The 16,734-nt window shown below is 40.5% G+C and overlaps 2 protein-coding genes across 2 annotated transcripts; one reads left to right on the top strand and one right to left on the bottom strand.

Annotated features, from left to right (window-relative positions):
- Nucleotides 1–2,905, top strand: ventx1.1.S (VENT homeobox 1, gene 1 S homeolog). The gene is given in 3 exon segments (NM_001172212.1): nucleotides 1–250; nucleotides 1,243–1,505; nucleotides 2,421–2,905. Coding segments are annotated over 3 exon segments (813 nt in total). The 3' UTR covers nucleotides 2,721–2,905.
- A 9,846-nt stretch (nucleotides 2,906–12,751) lies between these two features.
- Nucleotides 12,752–14,766, bottom strand: ventx2.2.S (VENT homeobox 2, gene 2 S homeolog). The gene is given in 3 exon segments (NM_001190405.1): nucleotides 12,752–13,320; nucleotides 13,619–13,875; nucleotides 14,304–14,766. Coding segments are annotated over 3 exon segments (1,005 nt in total). The 5' UTR covers nucleotides 14,746–14,766; the 3' UTR covers nucleotides 12,752–13,014.
- Between the last annotated feature and the right edge of the window lie 1,968 nt (nucleotides 14,767–16,734).

Below are 16,734 nucleotides of genomic sequence, written 5' to 3'. Positions count from 1 at the left end.
ATGGTTCAACAGGGATTCTCTATTGACCTCATTCTAGCAAGGAGTAAAGAGAAGGCAGCAGATGGAAAGGACTCCATGAGCTCTAGGCCCCACATACCTTGTGCCCCACAACCACTGCCCCCAACCAAATATGCCAAGGAGATGCCAAGGAGAAAGGATGGACAAGATGTACAAGAACATACCACAAGCTTCCAGTGCTCCTTAGGGGAACAAGGGAACAAGCTGCAGTATTTCAGTCCTTCCCCAGCTGGTAGGTTTCATTTCCAATAACTTCTTTATAAAAAAAACTTAGGAGGAATAGTTAAGTACTTGAATGCTAATTGATAGTGCACTTCTATCTATCCATCCATCCCAATATCTATCTATCTATCTATCTATCTATCTATCTATCTATCTATCTATCTATCTATCGATCTAGCTATCATCTATCTATCCCTGTGTCTATCTATTTGTCATCTATCTATTTGTCATCTATCTATCTATCTATCTATCATCTATCTATCCATCCCCATATCTATCTATCTATCTATCTATCTATCTATCTATCTATCTATCTATCTATCTATCTATCTATCTATCTATCATCTATCTATCTATCTATCTATCTATCTATCATCTATCTATCTGTCTATCTATCTATCTATCTATCTATCTATCTATCTATCTATCAGCTCTGTTCATATCTCTTGTCTACATAATTTTGACCTCCAATGACTGTCAATGGTTTCTGCTGGATGACACACCCTATATACCATTGGCCATACTGTACCCAATAAGGTGCCTTTATTCCCATGGGAGAAGACCAATGCATACAAAATCCATGTTTCCTACTCCTTTTCCTTCCTTTCCCTCTAATATAATGAGAAAATAAGTAAAATTAGGCACAATTACAGAACTCAGTATAGACATGTGCATTTTATACAAGGCTGAGGAAAGCGAGCATCTTACTGTCTTTTATCCTGCTGACATCCTACAATTCCAGTTATAAACTGAACTACTTTTCCCATAATTACCCAGTCACTTTTGGCTTTAGAAGAATTACACGAGTACCTTTTTTTAATCTAACTGTTTTGTAGTATATCCTGCTGTTCCCACTCATTCTCAGCCATTGTTGACAACCAACTGAAATACATAAAGACTGTCTGTTTATATTTAGTTAGAACATTTTCCCCACTGGATAGCCCCAATTTCTGTGCATTTTATGCTGATGATTTGCTCAGAGTATGTTTGCTCTTTCTGCAGCTCTGCACAGGACTTGGGGGAGCTCGGATGAATTCTCCTCGGCGGGTTCAGAAGATGACACTAATGAGTGTTCTCCCAGGCCAGTGAGAAATTTCCAGGACACTGACCACAATGGGAAAAGTACCAAATCGGATCGCCGGCTGAGAACAGCATTCAGCCCCCAGCAGATCAGCAAACTGGAACAGGCATTCAACAAGCAGAGATACCTTGGGGCATCTGAAAGGAAAAAGCTGGCAACATCCCTCATGCTCTCTGAAATACAGGTTGGTACATAAATTATGTGATTTTACATATTTAGCTCAAAAACTGGGAAACTTTCAGATTCTTGAATTGATCGCTTACTTCAATCATGTTTGTGTGTGTTAAAAAAGTTTATAGGATACATTATGCGGAAACCTGTTATCCAGAAAACTCAGAATTATGGGAAGGTAACCTCCCATAGACTTTTTTTCTGTAATAATAAAACAAAAACTTGCACTTGATCCCAACTAAGATATAATTAATGCTTATTAGTGGAAAAGCAATGCTATTGGGTTCATTTAAAGTAAATCTTTTTCTTGTAGCCTTATGAAGTTCCCAATTACGGAAATACCCCTTATGCTGAAAACCCCTGGGCTCGAGCATTCTGGATATCAGGTCCCATATCTGAACAGTATAGCGCCAGAGGGAGCATTGATAATCCCAATGTGCAATGTAACGAAAGCTGTAAAATTTCCACCAACTTTACTGCCCATAATAATCAGCATGTAGCATTCTGGTCATCTGTCTGAAAACAATCTATGGGTTGCTAGACCTGATGTAGCAATTAATAAGAGAGATTTGTCGCCCGTGAGGCCAACAAATCTCCTGAAAATGCCTCTCCATTGGATATAACTGAAATTGCCGGTGCTTAAACCGACATATGGCGAAGTTGGCCAAAGTCTCCTCTTGAGGAAACTTCAGTTGACTTTGGAAGAACGTAGTGATGCATCAGTTTTACCGCCGGTGATTTCAGTTATTTCCAATGGAGAGGCATTATAGGGAGATTTGTTGCCCACAGTCATGCATTTTTTTATCATGGGCAACAAATCTCCCAGTCAGGCACTGCCCTAAGGATCGTTGTCTGTATAAAACTGTTTTAGCAAGGTATAACTCATGTCCAATAAATGTATTAAAGAATGTCATTTTCTTTTTTAAAGGTCAAAACCTGGTTCCAGAATCGACGGATGAAACTGAAGAGGCAGATACAAGACCAGCAGCACAGCTTGGTTCCTCCTCCCGTCTGTTACCCCCAGACCTTCCCTTATTACCCTGGTGGCTTTCCTGTCCCATTAAACAGTGGAAGCTTTTATCAGCCCCGGGCACTTCCATTCCAGGCCCCACAGCATTCATATATTCCAGATCAGCGCTTTATTCCCCAGCCGCTCCCCCACCATGTTAGGATGAGCGGCGCTCTCCAGGAACAATACCCACCACTCTTTCGGGCTCAGTACATATAAACTACAGCTCTGGAACTAAGGAACATTGTTTTAGTGGGCTTTGTTGTTTAAGTTATGAACTAGAACTATATTGTATTTATTTGTAAATAGCTGATACAGAATTTAAAGTAATGTATATAGTTTTACCTGTACAGTAAATTAAAATCTTTTTAGAAAACTTGGTCAAAATAAAAAACTTGGTCATAAATCAGCAGATGCTCAGACTACACTGAACATATCCCTTTCTCTTTAGGTACTCAGTCTATTAAAAACTAAAGGGAACATTGTAGGTGCTGTACTTTGAGTTGGTCCAGGTGCAGGTCACCGAGGCCACAGATCTATCCATGCACAAGACTCCATGTAATTGGTTGTCTTATAAATACTCTTGCTGCATGATATATACTGTATGGGGACTAATATATTATGTGCAGGACAGGGAGCAACAACCAATGCAATTCACCATGTATTATGTACTTCGCTCCCTGTCCTTCACATAGAAGAATTGTCACGAGTCTCTGTTCTCCATTTTGGAACACAGAGACCAGCATGTGCCCAATGAAGTCATCACTGCAAAACTGTGAGATGCGGGAGGCACGTAGCAGAGTCCCTTCCACCCTTTAATTGTTCCCTAATTTGCACATCACTCAGACGTGCAAGTTAGGAAGCAGTGTAAGGCACAGGCACAATGGAGCCCTCTACTTCCCACCTTCCCTATGGTAGACAGTAAGGACAGGGCTAGCTTGTGATCCCCAACCAGTGGCCTGAGAGAAACGCATTGCTCTCCAACCCCTTGGATGTTGCTCCCAGTGGCCTCAAAGCAGGTGCTTAGTTTTGAATTCCTGGCTTGGGGGCAAGTTTTGATATTAATAAAAACCAGCGTTACTACCAAACTGAGTCTCCTGTAGGCTGCCAGTCCACTTAGGGGCTACCAAATAGCCAATCACCGTGCTTTTTTGACATCCCCAGGGACTTTTTCATTCTTGTGTTGCTCCCCAACTCTTTTTACATTTGAATGTGGCTCATGGGTAAAAAAAAGGTTGGGGGTCCTCTTTTACACCTTGTCTCAGGCTGTTTTGGGCTACTTAAAATCTCAGAGCTTTAAGCAACCAACACAACCCCATGTGACATTGCTCTAGGATGACTTAATTGAGAACATCTATAATGACTATTTTACGGTCATGTAAAAAGTTTGCTCCTTTTCTAGTAGCTAGGCTGGGGGGGAGGGGGGTCTATGTGGGGTGGGGGGTAGGGGTTGAATTCACCTTTAAGTACAAGGCTCTAGAACAGTGTTCCCCAACCAGTGGCTCATGAGCAACATGTTGCACACCTTTCCCTTGGATGTTGCTCCCAGTGGCCTCAGTGGCTTCAACAACCATGAATCATGGTTTATGTGGCATGAAAAACCCATGTGTATTGCCAAATAAAGCCTTCTGTAGGCTGCCAGTCCACATAAGAGCTACCAATAGATAATCAGAATCAATATTTGGCACCCCCAGGAACTTTTTGAATGCTTGTTTTGCTCTCCAGGTTTGTGGCCCACAGGGAAAAAAGGTTGGGGACCCCCACTAGAGCACCTTACATCCCACAGTGTTCCTTCCTTTGCTCACCATAAATGGAAAGGGTGATGCCAGATGATACTCACATCCCTCCTACAGGCAATCCCTATTGCATATAGTGCTGTTAGGGTAAACAACTCTGTATACAGAGACAGTCACGGTTGTTTTGTACTTCATTTCCCTTGTCAAAATCACCTGCAGCTCACAAGGAGATAGGTGTGGCCAACAATATATTTATTAATATGTGCCATTAGATAATCCCATAAGGAAACATTGCTATTGTCCTCTGGCTCACACACAAACCAAGGGCACCCATACATGCTAGCTTACATCAACCAATGAATGGACAGAATTGTGTCTTTTACTCCCACACTTTTTCCTGTGTTACACTCTGTATTATTTCCTGTCAGGTGATCAATGAGTGACACACAGTCATCACAAAATGGCGGCTCAGTTGAAAAGATGGAAAAAGGAAATATTTCCTGATGTTTATGTCATTTCAATACGATTCTTTAACAGGTCACTTATTAGGCTATACATTATCTGTTAGTTAAGTTTGCATTTAAACCACAAAGCTGTCCTTTAACTAAATAATGAAATGACTATCCTGCCATGCCTGAAGCAGGGACCTAAGTAGTCCTTAAAGATCGCATTTTTTAATCTACTTAATTAGCCAATAAAAGATATTACCTACTCTTTATTTTCTGCCTTTGCTAGTCTGCACTGTATTGGGGGTGGGCAGGGGACACATGTAGGCGTATCCCCTTCTCATCCACTTCCTGTCCCCTAACTTGTGTATCATTTTAGACGTTCAAGTTAGGGAGGTGCTGGCCACAATGGGGCCCTGTCCTTATTATCCTAGGGCAGGTGGTAATGGTGGGGCTCATCTGCACCTCCTAATGCTGTGCTCTGCTCCTCGCTGCAGATTTGGCAGCCCTGGAGTGCACCTAATTCTTACATGAACACTAATTGGAATGCTCTTGCACCCCTTAGGACTTTGGCACTTCCTGGGTTGGCACTTCCTGAGTCAATGACCCTCATTGTTTAATTTAAAGGGGTGGTTCACCTTTAAGTTAACTTTTAGTATGTTAAAGAATGACTACTTCTAAGCAACTTTTCAACCGACCTTCATTTTTTCTTTTTAATAGTTTTTTTTTTTTTAATTATTTGCCTTCTTTTGTGTGACTCTTTCCAGCTTTCAAATGAGGGGTCACTGACCCCATCTAAAAACAAATGCTCTGTGAGGCTACACATTTCTAGTTGTTGCTACTTTTTATTATTCACCTTTCTATTTAGGTCCTCTTCTATTCATATTCCGGTCTCTTATTCATATGAGTGCATGGTTGCTAGGGTAATTTGGACCCTAGCAACATGATTGCTGAAATTACAAGCTAAAAAGCTGCTGAATAAAAAGCTAAATACCTCAATAACCACAAAAAACGAAAAGTGAAACCCGATTTCAAACTGTCTCAGAATATCGCTGTCTAGTCTACACCATACTAAAAGTTACTTTAAAGTTGAACAACCCCTTTAATTTCTTATTCAAGTCATCATTAATAAAATGCAATATTATTACACAACTGGCTTTTCCTAAAAAAAATATACTGAACCAGCATTTCATTGATACAAGTGGGAAAGGTTTCAGGGCAAGGTGGAGCATGTCTGATTCCAATGATGAGATTTGACTAAACAGTGCAAATAAGTGTCCTCAGAAAAGATAAGTAATGAATGATGGTCACACCTTTTCATTGTATGTGAAGCATTGCATTAACTGATTATATTTGCCTGCTGACAATCCTAATTAAGGCTTATTCATTATGATATCTAAAGTTATTATACCTGTGCAAAACAAATTGTGAGAGTGGATAAACATGGCAGATAAAATGTCTGTAATCATATTCACATAAAAATTATGTAAGGTAAGGGCACAGAGGGCATTCTGAACAAAGAGGTCCACAAAGGTGGCCAACTGCCTGCCCAATGTCTCATTTCAAAACTATGGGTATTAATGTGAAGTTGCTCCTTTCTTTGCGAAAACAGCCTCTACCATCTCCTTCTAGGGAAGCTTTCACTAAACATTGGAACATTTTTGGTGGGATTTGCTTCCATTCATATGATAAGAGGTTGGGCACAGTAGTTGGATTGGCTCATATTGAAGTTCATTCCACCATTGTCCACTGTGCCAGTCAAGTTCTTCCACTACACAAATCCATATGGACCTTAGTTTGTGCATTTAGCTAATGTAAACAGCCTTCCCCAAACTGTTGGGATGCATGAATACAGTATGTCAATGTAATCGTATGATGCAGTGGACCCAGTGCTGGTAATGATAAATGTAGTTGTCAGAGGTCTCTAAATATTTTTTCCATATCTCAGACAAACTCCCACTAGCAGCCACTCCCGATTCTGTAAAGGGGGAGACCAGGAGCCTGTAAGACTTTGTTGTACCATCTAGGGCAGTGATCCCCAACCAATGGCTTGTAATCAACTCTCCACTCCCATTGATGTTGCTCCTAGTAAGTGCCCAGTATGCAATTCTTGGCTTAAATTCACGTTTTGGAGCCATGAAGACACAGATTTACTCCAAGAGAGCCTCATACAGGCTAGCAGTCCACATGGGGCTATCAATTAGCCCTGTGATCCCCAATCAGTGGCTTGTGAGCAACATGTTGCTCTCCGACCCCTTGGATGTTGCTCCCATTGGCCTCAATACAGGTGCTTATTTTTTAATTCCAGGCTTGAAGGCAAGTTTTAGTGACATAAAACCCTTGTGTATTGCCAAACAGAGCCTACTGTAGGCTGCAAGTCCTCATAGGGACTACCAATAGACAATCACAGTCCATATTTGGCACCCCGGGAACTTTTTGCATGCTTGTGTTGCTCCCCAACTTTTTTTTACATGTAACGTGGTTCACGGGTATAAAAAGGTTGGGGACCCCTGAATTAGCCTATCACAGTCATCTAAAATCTATAGCTCTGTTGTTATTTGATGTATTATTGCAAACTGTGAGACCATGAAGATAAAAAGAATTAGGCAGATGCAACCAGATAGTCTTGTTGTCTCCAACTGCCAGCCAGAGACAAGGAGCAAACGGCAATAACAATAAATTGTATGGGGCCTTTAGTTTTGTTTGCCATCTAATTGGCCATCAAAGGGAGTGATAATGTGGGGCAATAAGATCTAATGTGTAAGAAGTGTGAGATGTGACTAGATTAGGAGCTATCACCTTGGGTTGTAATTTATTGCCTGCCGGCTCCGTTCTGTCTGCTAGAGATTTCCCCTCACTCTGATGAGAATCTCACTACAAACACCACACAATGGATCCCCGGGAGACACACACTCGGTACACTAGTTCCTACACCAAAGGTAACACATTATTATTGTCTTTCACTATTCTATACTTTGTACAAAGACACATCATAGAAACTTGGACTTTTAACAAAATAAGGGTTTGTATGCAGAATGGCAGAGGGCCCGCTCACAAGAGTTCACAATTTAGAAACTGTGGTGCTTGAATACATAATGTAAATGTGCCGCACAACATGCAAAGCCACTTTTACAATGGCAGTGCTGCCTTACCGTCCCGGGGTCCTGGCAGGTCTGGATTTGTGGCAAGGCCACAAAGGGCCGGGCCTAGGGCACTAGAATATTAGGGGTGGCAAGCTGCCCAGCCGCTTCCCAGTGAGCACTGGGGGGGTATGCGGACTGCGTGGCCAGGTGCCAGGACCTCACAGCCTCGGGGCGCCGCCCACTAAATCCAGCGCTGGGTCCTGGGTTTGATTGTAGTCTGGGCACTATCTCCAGGAGGTTTGTATGTTCTCCCTGTGCTTGGAAGGGTTTCATTCCACACCCCAAAAACCTACATGCATGTTAATTGGCTCCTGCTAAACCTGATCCTAGTGAACATGATAAGGACTTTAGATTGTATGCTTCACTGGGGCAGTGAATGATGCATAATCGTATGGAATATGTTAGTGCTATATTAATAAAGCATAATAATAATTGCCCACCAATCTGCTCAAATGGAAATGGTGTGGGCAGAAAAAGCTTGCCATTGCCCCGTGTGCCACTGGTTTTAAGCAAATGGCACACAGGGTTTTACTTTGTCGTCTGGGTGTGTTTTTGCTTCAGACGGAGAGAAGCTGATGTTCTCCCATTCGTTCCTCCATGCTTCTGTACTGACAAGAACAGTGCCCCCCCCCCCCGTGTGCAAGTCACCCAGAGCCAATGTTGGCACGAAAAATACATACTTCTGTGTTTTCACTGTTATTCTCCTTTAAGGCTTTAATAAAAGGAGCATTTTGATTCCTGCTTCTTTGCTTTCGGGGAAAAAAACTGAGTTTTACAATATTTTCGGATTCACCCGAATAATCCGATTTCTTATGCTTTTTTGCCCAAAAACTTTAGGGTATGGCACAAAACTCAGAACACATCAAAATATCATTGGGACTTCTCCCATTGACTAATATGGAACCTTGACAGGTCTGAGATCCCGGATTTTCTGATTCAGACTTTTTTATCTTCTGGGTTTAATTAATTCCGAAAAAAACGTGATTTTTTAAAAGGCTGTTTAAAAAAAAAAATCACAAATTTATCGGGATTTTTGCATTCAGAGTTTAGTAAATAACCCCCTTAGACAGTCCACATTTGATATCTTTCTCGGTTGCCTTTATGGTCCCACTAATGCTTCACTTATTTAAATTAGATATAATTATTAGACAGTTTAAATAATATTGTAACACGGCAGAAAAAAAGTTGGTCGAGAAAATATTTGTAGTGCAAAAAGTTGAGTAAAGATATGGGATCTGTTATCCAGAAAGCTTCCACTTAGGGAAAGGCAGTCTCCCAAAGACTCACATAGATTTTATCCAAAAAATGTATATTTTTAAAACTTATTTCCCTTTTCTCTGTAATAATAAAACAATACCTTGTACTCAATATCGACTAAGATATAATGAATCCTTATTGGAAGCAAAATCAGCCTATTGGGTTTATTCATTGTTTACATGACTTTCTAGTAGACTATAAGAAGACCCAAATTATGGAAAGATCTGGAAAACCCCAGGTTCTGAGCATTGGTCCCATACCTGTACTGTGTTGGCATTGAACCCTCTCCACTTTTTGAAATGGCCATAGGCTGTCCACAATGGAGCCCTGTCTTTCTGTCTACCCTAGGCATGTGGTAAGGGCAAGCTTGGTTGTGCCTCTGGACACTGTGCTCTGCAAATGCTTGCTAATTCGTTAGTATAGAATGAAAAAAAAAAACAAAGACATATTAAATTTTTAAATCACTAAGTCTTTATTAAGAAATAACTTACCTAAACTTGAGTTGCGCTCCTCTTCAGAAAAGGCAATCCAGCGATCCTGCGATCCAGCGATCCAGCGATCCATTGTGCGGTGCTCAATTTCTCCTCTATGCCTTCCTCTTAGGAGATAGCCAGGGAGGAGAAATCGAGCGACGCATAATGGATTGTCACCCTGTCGCCTTTTCTGAAGAGGAGCACAAGCAGAGTTTTGGTAAGTTATTTCTTAATAAAGACTTAGCAATTTAAAAGTTTATTTAATACGAGTTTGTGGTTTTTTTTCGTTCTATACTGATGTTACTGATCCTTTAATGTAAATTACTCCTCATCACACCAGCTTGAGGGCATTTTTAGTAGCTTACGGAACAACATTTTTCAATGTCCTTAATATATTGGTAATGGGTTGAGTGCAGAGGACTCTTGTATTTGTCTATGTGAATTTTGTGGTCACAACCTCATTGCACCCCAGCTTAATGTTTTTAAAAATTAGTGGTGAGCACAAATTTCCCTTGTTTGTTATAATGAGTCCACATTACCAAACAGGCAGTAACCAGTGAATATGCAGATTTCTACATGCACCTATTAGCAACTATGGGCTGGCCTTGAACTGTTACCGCAGCCATGCCAAACCTGAATGGTAAAGATTTAAATTACAAAACTTTGCAAGTGACCTAATACATCTAGTCTCTGGGGAAATGAGGGAGGCACACACCTAATGAACATATGCTTTTTTACAAAAATCCTTTACCTTTAATTGCCTTTAATTATAAACTATGTCAGTTGTATGTTAATTGTATGTCCAGCTGTAATCAGAACCAACAAGAAACTGGTCCGAACTAATAACTTAAAGGAATAATTAAAGACAGGGAATACAGAACAGGTTACATTTCATTGTAGGAAAGAACTCGGGAGCTGAAAAATAGGAGAGAATGGGTGCATACAACCCCCAAAATCAGAATAATACACCTTCAGGTCAATGATGGGTGAACCTACCTACACCTTCTGTCCCATATTTTTCCAGACCTGAAGAAAATAATGCACGACAGTATCTAGTTCCCCTACCGAAAGATAGAATGTACGGTACATGAGTAAATCTAAACTAATTTCTCGGATCCTGATTGAGTGGTTCTTAAAGGCACCCGTTGGCAAAAAATATTATCCCCAACCAAAGGTGAAGGCTAATGGAGCCCTCACTTTGGTTGGGGATGACAGTAGTTGTGCCCCCCACCAGCGCTAGGACACTGCACCGGGAGAGAGCTCAAGTGGCCATGTTGGTGCACACGCATGTGCTTAATGAGCAAATGCTTCAACTTGCTGTGAATGCACATGCGATCTGACTGACATGGCTGTCCTAGCGCTGGCGGGGGGATTTTTAACAGAAAAACTACTGTTAAACCCCAAAAGGAGTGAGGGCTCTATTAGTCCGCACCTTTGGTTTAGGATAATATTTTTTGGCAACAGGTGCCCTTTATGTTTCCCCTGCAGTTCCATTTTTATACCACTGAATTGTCCAGAAAGTTTTCAACAAATTGACATATTTAGCAAATCTGATACCTGTATAACTTACTCAGAATGAGTCACTGAGTAGTCAATTGCCATGCTGATCAATTGGGTAATAGTGCCCTGCCCCAATCACTACAACTGATCTTCAAATGGGATCTCCACCTAACAACAGTTTTTGCATGCCCAATGATACTATACATATTCACAGCTTTCCAATATACATTAAATAAACATTTTTAGTTATTTTTTTTTTGTTCTCTCCTCTGTTGTGATTCATGAACCAATAACAAAGTCCGTTCTACTCCAGGTATGTTAATTAGCTGGCTTCTGCTACATTGTTTCAGTAGTTCAGTAGATCCAGGAATGAAGACAATAGAAAAACCCGACAGATACTGTTTTTGGTGGAGATTTTGTTAAGGGTTAGTCCACACAAGGAGATTCAGGGAACCATTGAAATGATATATCAGTATGATAGATTGTAAGCAATTGTGAGCAGGGCCCCCAAGCCCAGTTTTATTCTATACATAACCCTTGTTGTTAAATTATTTTAAGATTCCTGATTGTTATAAATGAATGATGATGAAACTTGCTGGCACTATATGGATAAATAATTATAATGATGTGATAAGTGATATTGAGACAATTTACATTGACTTCATTGTTTTATATATATATTTTTTTTTTTTAACAATTTCTAACCACTCTCCAGTTTGAAATTTCAAAAAGTAACTGGTTGCTAAGGTTTAGTCTACCCTAAGGGCAGAGACAAACGCAAAGATTTGGGGAGATTTAGTCATCTATCGACAAACAACTCTTCTTAGGGCGACTAATCTCCCTGAAAAGACTTCCCGTCGGCTAGACTTGAGCGATTCGTTTTCCTAAGTCGCCTGATGTTTCCACAGAAAATGAAGGGCTCCGAGTGCCATCCCGTCGGCGATCTAGATTCTATACAGCGGGAAGACTTTTCGGGGAAATTAGTCGCTCAAAGAAGAGGCAATTTGTCGCTGGACGACTAAATCTCCCGGAATCTTAGCGTGTGCCCTTACCCTAAGTGGTTTGAATGAGATACTGGAAGACAAATAGGAGAGGGCCTAGAAAGATAAGTAATAAAAAGTAGCAATAATTTTCAGTGACCCCAGTCTGAAAGCTGGAAAGGGGCAAAAGATGAAGACAAATAATTTAAAAAAATCTAAGAATTAAAAAAATTAACAAAAATTAAAATACTGTTAAGAATAAGACTTTATTTAAGAAATTAATAGAAGGCAAACTATTATTTTAATGAGATCCTAGATAGACAGGAATGGGCCGACATCAATCGAGCCATATTCCATGGCTTTTACCAAGAGGGCAAACCCGTTTGATGAGTACCTACATATCTTATATTGGTAAATAAGATATGGATTGTAGAATCAAAAAATCCCATGACAGTATCCCTTTAACAAGGCTTTCAAAAAGCACATATCTTCAGTTGACTTTATAGGCTTGTAGGCTTAAACTACAAACATCTGTAAATGTTTGTACAATGTATCTGTAAATATGTAAAACATATTTCCTGAGGACGGCCCGAGTTATGGCGCCGAAACGTCAAGAATAAAATACAACTTTTTTCACTTAAAAGCCCTTGGAGTGCGGTCTGTTTTTTATATATAACATGACTCATATATAAATAACAATGAGTCATGTTGATATTAAAATATAAATCACATTTATTATTAATTTAACAGAAGTAAAACATTACATTTAATTTAACATCTATAAAAGTAATTATTCAATGTGAATAAAATAATGAAATTACAACAAAATATGACCCAATAAAATGAGGTCATTTTGTGGACATCTTGCCACATTATTTAGTGCTAATATTCAAATACAGAGGCTCTTGAAATAGTCCAGCCTTTGGTATAGTCCTTTGAATTGGCCTCAAACTAATATCTAACAAAAGGCCTCTCTTCTTAATAGGCCAGAGACTGCCCAAGGTGCTGTTGGGGCAAGTAGAGCATCTGGAAAGGCTGGGAGTTGAAGGGAGTCAGGGAGTCCTTGGCAGAAGGATGCATGGCATAGGGCATGGTGCAAGGCATGGATTCCATTAGTGGGTTGTAACCTGGGTAAGGTTGTTGTACAGCATGCTGGAATACAGGAGTGGGCTGCGGTGCATAGCTGTACACACCAAAGAACTGGGCTGGGTGGTATGAGTCTGGTCTGCCATCTTGGATTTCACGTTTGTGTTTCATCCTGCGGTTCTGGAACCAGGTTTTAATCTACAGAGAAAGAACAAGTTAAGGTAAGTTTTCTGGCAACGTCTGTATTAAAACAAATCTTTTTGCTCCAACCTCCATGAAGATATTATCAATATACAGTTATGTATGGCCAGGAGTACGCAGTAAATTAAAGATAAAACATTATTAAACTACATTCTATACAATATAAATCGTATTCTGCAAAGATAGCCAGAATACATGCTTTTAGGATGTGCTAACACAGCAAACTAACTAACTAACACAGCAACTAAAAACAACTGAAGTCTGTAATCAGAGAGGGAGGAGGAAAGCAAATTACCTGGACTTCAGAAAGCTGGAGTTTGGCTGCGAGTTTACGTCTTTCAGATGCCCCAAGGTATCTGTGTTTCTGGAAAGTCTTCTCCAGAGTGGAGATCTGATCACTGGTGAAAGCTGTTCTCAGCCTTCGGCCCATCTTGCCCTCTTCATCTGAGGTATCACTGGGGCTCAGAGACATGGTGGCATCTCCTTCAGGGGCTGCAGAGCTGGAGCGACTTGCTTCACTTTCATAGTCGGAGTCAGTGCTAGTGCTGTAGCCTAGAGGGACAAGAGAGGGGACGAGTGATTAGTCTTGGGAGTGAGACAGATGGTGCTAACATAGACAATCAAAGGAAAACAAACCACGCTCTGAACAACTGAAACCATAAAATAATACAATACTGTGCATAATCAAATATAAACTATAGGTAAAACACAATCGCCCCATTTCTAATGAAAAAAAAATAAATCTCCCTTGATCTAATATCTACAAACACACAAATAAAGGGTGTATTAATGTAAACTACCCGAAAGGGCCCTATCACACAGGTACATATGGGTTTGTCTATGGTATTATTATACAACAGAAAAAAGGGTGCATTGGTTTTTAGGATGAGAAGAGAGAATATTTCCTCTTAAATTATTTCACAGCAAGATTTTTTGGGGTACTAAAAAGCAAAACAACAGGTTTGCCAAGTGAAACTTACCAGACTTAGAAGCAACTTGATTGGAGCTGGTTGTAGGAGTTTTAGCTGGCACTGAAACCATTCCATGATACTCATATTTGGCTGTGTCCTTGTGCAATCCATTGTCTCCAGGGGTTGAGGTATTAAGGTCCCTTCCATGGAATGTGGCTTCTTCTTCATGGGAATACAGTGATATTTCACTGTCTGAGGAATATGGAGATACTTGTGCATTCCCAGGACATGGTGAGACTTGGGTACTGTCTGGATCTGGAGATAGTTGGTTGTTCCATGAAGAAGGGGATACTTCACTGTTCCAGGAAGGCAGGGATGGGCTTGGGTACGGTGAATATCGCTGATCCACTTTGCTTGGCTTTTCTCTGTAAGATCTGCGGCTGCTTTGAGCAAGCCATTCTACTGAGGAGAAAGCTTTGGTCATCTTGTCTGTATTAGTCCTTGTGTTCATGAGGTGAAGAGATGTTGGAATGAAGACAGGGAGGAAGAGCCCATCTATTTATACCCCGTATGCAAATGCAGCCACTAGTTGTGTAAACACACATCAAAGGCAGAGATCAGTAGCACCTAATTGTCATCAATTACCATAAAGAAAAGAGATTGTGTCCCTGCATTTACACATTCTGCCTCTCACTAAGAGCTGGCTCCACCATGTCTGCCATTAGTTGGCTCACCCAGTAGTAGCCCAATTTACATTAAATGCATATCCTTTACTGTGTTATGCTAAATTAGCTATTGGGAAGCCTCTCATTCTCTCTCGATAACACCGGCATAACATATTATATTTATAATTAAAGGATGTGGTGTACATTGTAATAAAATGCCATCTGTGATGCTCAGTCTAGATACATCATTCTTGTAGGAAGATGAGTACCTATAAATCCTATAGGAGAGAAAATTACCTTACAGAAAAGGAAGTATGAGGAATGCATGATAAGATTTATTTCCGATGGGTAGCTATAAACACAACTATGTAAGTGACTGCCCCTGCCCCAAACCGGCTTACTGGATCCAAGCAGACAAATTAACATCTTTTCTGTGTTGCCAACATTTCCCTTGTTACTTTTCCATCAATAAATCATTTCAGACTACATGAAGGTGTTCTTAGAAACACAATAGCAGATAAAAAAAAAGCTGTTAGAAGTCATTCATAGCATTAGAGACACTTGCAAGGAGTCTTTTTGAAGTTTATCTTGAGAGTCATCTAAATCCCTCCCAACTCCTGGATAATTCTTGTGTCCATAATGAACTAGAACATTTATGCTGGTCTACAATCCAGTATTTACCCACGTCAACAATTTAGAGGACAATGACTTAGTACAGAATGAATCTAAAATATTGACACTGTATTATATTTACTGATCAGACATATAATTGGTGACAGGTGTTTACTCTTTAGCAATCGGAGTCTAGGTGTCACACAGGGTCCTATGCAAATATCCCTTTAATAGACCAACCTTTCCCAGCAGGGTATCGGAGCCAGAGATTTTATCGCTGCAAGGGAAAGGGGCAAACAACTTCCTTTCCTAAACATTTACATCAAAGTCATTAGATTAGGAACGTCAAAGAGTTTAGCACCCATAATCCAAAATGTAAAGGGGAGGAAAGCTGCCCTTTGTTAGTGGCTCAGCGCTACAGACAGAGGGGTTTATTCTGCAACAGAATCCCTAGGCATAGGCAGGTCATCCAGTTTTAAGGCAGCTATGGGGCACACTGATATCTTGAATATTCATTTCTGAAATGCTTTTACACCACTGTCGTTGTGCCTAAATATTTTTTTCCTTTTGGTAAGGGTTATGGCACCCCAGTGGGGTAGGGGGAATGCTGCTTCTCTATTCAACATAAATTGGAAACACTGCAGTTTTGCCTTGAATGCACTAGCATGGAAAACCTAAAAACAGGGGTCTCCATCTGTTTTCTTGTTACCAAAACCAGGCCCGGAAATCTAAAAATAGGCACATACTTTGAGGTCACTGGGGGGGCCACTGGTTTGGGGCCACTGCCCTAAACTATTCATTTTGAGCAGACATGTACCTAGGGTTACCACCTTTTCCAGAAAAAAATACCGGCTTTCCTATACATTTATCTTTTTTCCCTATTAATAACATTGGGATCAGACATAGTTTTTACCAGCCAGATGGCAACCCTACATTTACCCCATGTGCACACTAATCATGTGTCTGTCAACGCACACAAGATACGGAGTGGACTGGACCAGATCAGACTTTTCTCTACTGTCATATCTCCCCTATTGGAGAAAAGACTGTGCATGCCATTGGCCTTAGGTCTTTTTTAGACGCAACCGCGTTCCTCGTAAGGCAAATTCGGAACGCCATCCCGCTGACAATTAGGGGCAAATTTACCTAGGGTCGAATATCAAGGGTTAATTAACCCTCGATATTCGACTGCCGAATTGAAATCCTTCGACTTCGAATATCGG

Source organism: Xenopus laevis, chromosome 7S, assembly GCF_017654675.1.
Source record: "Xenopus laevis strain J_2021 chromosome 7S, Xenopus_laevis_v10.1, whole genome shotgun sequence".
Lineage (NCBI taxonomy): Eukaryota > Metazoa > Chordata > Amphibia > Anura > Pipidae > Xenopus > Xenopus laevis.
Note: the sequence above shows the minus strand (reverse complement) of the source record. Positions and strands in the feature narration are given on the sequence as shown.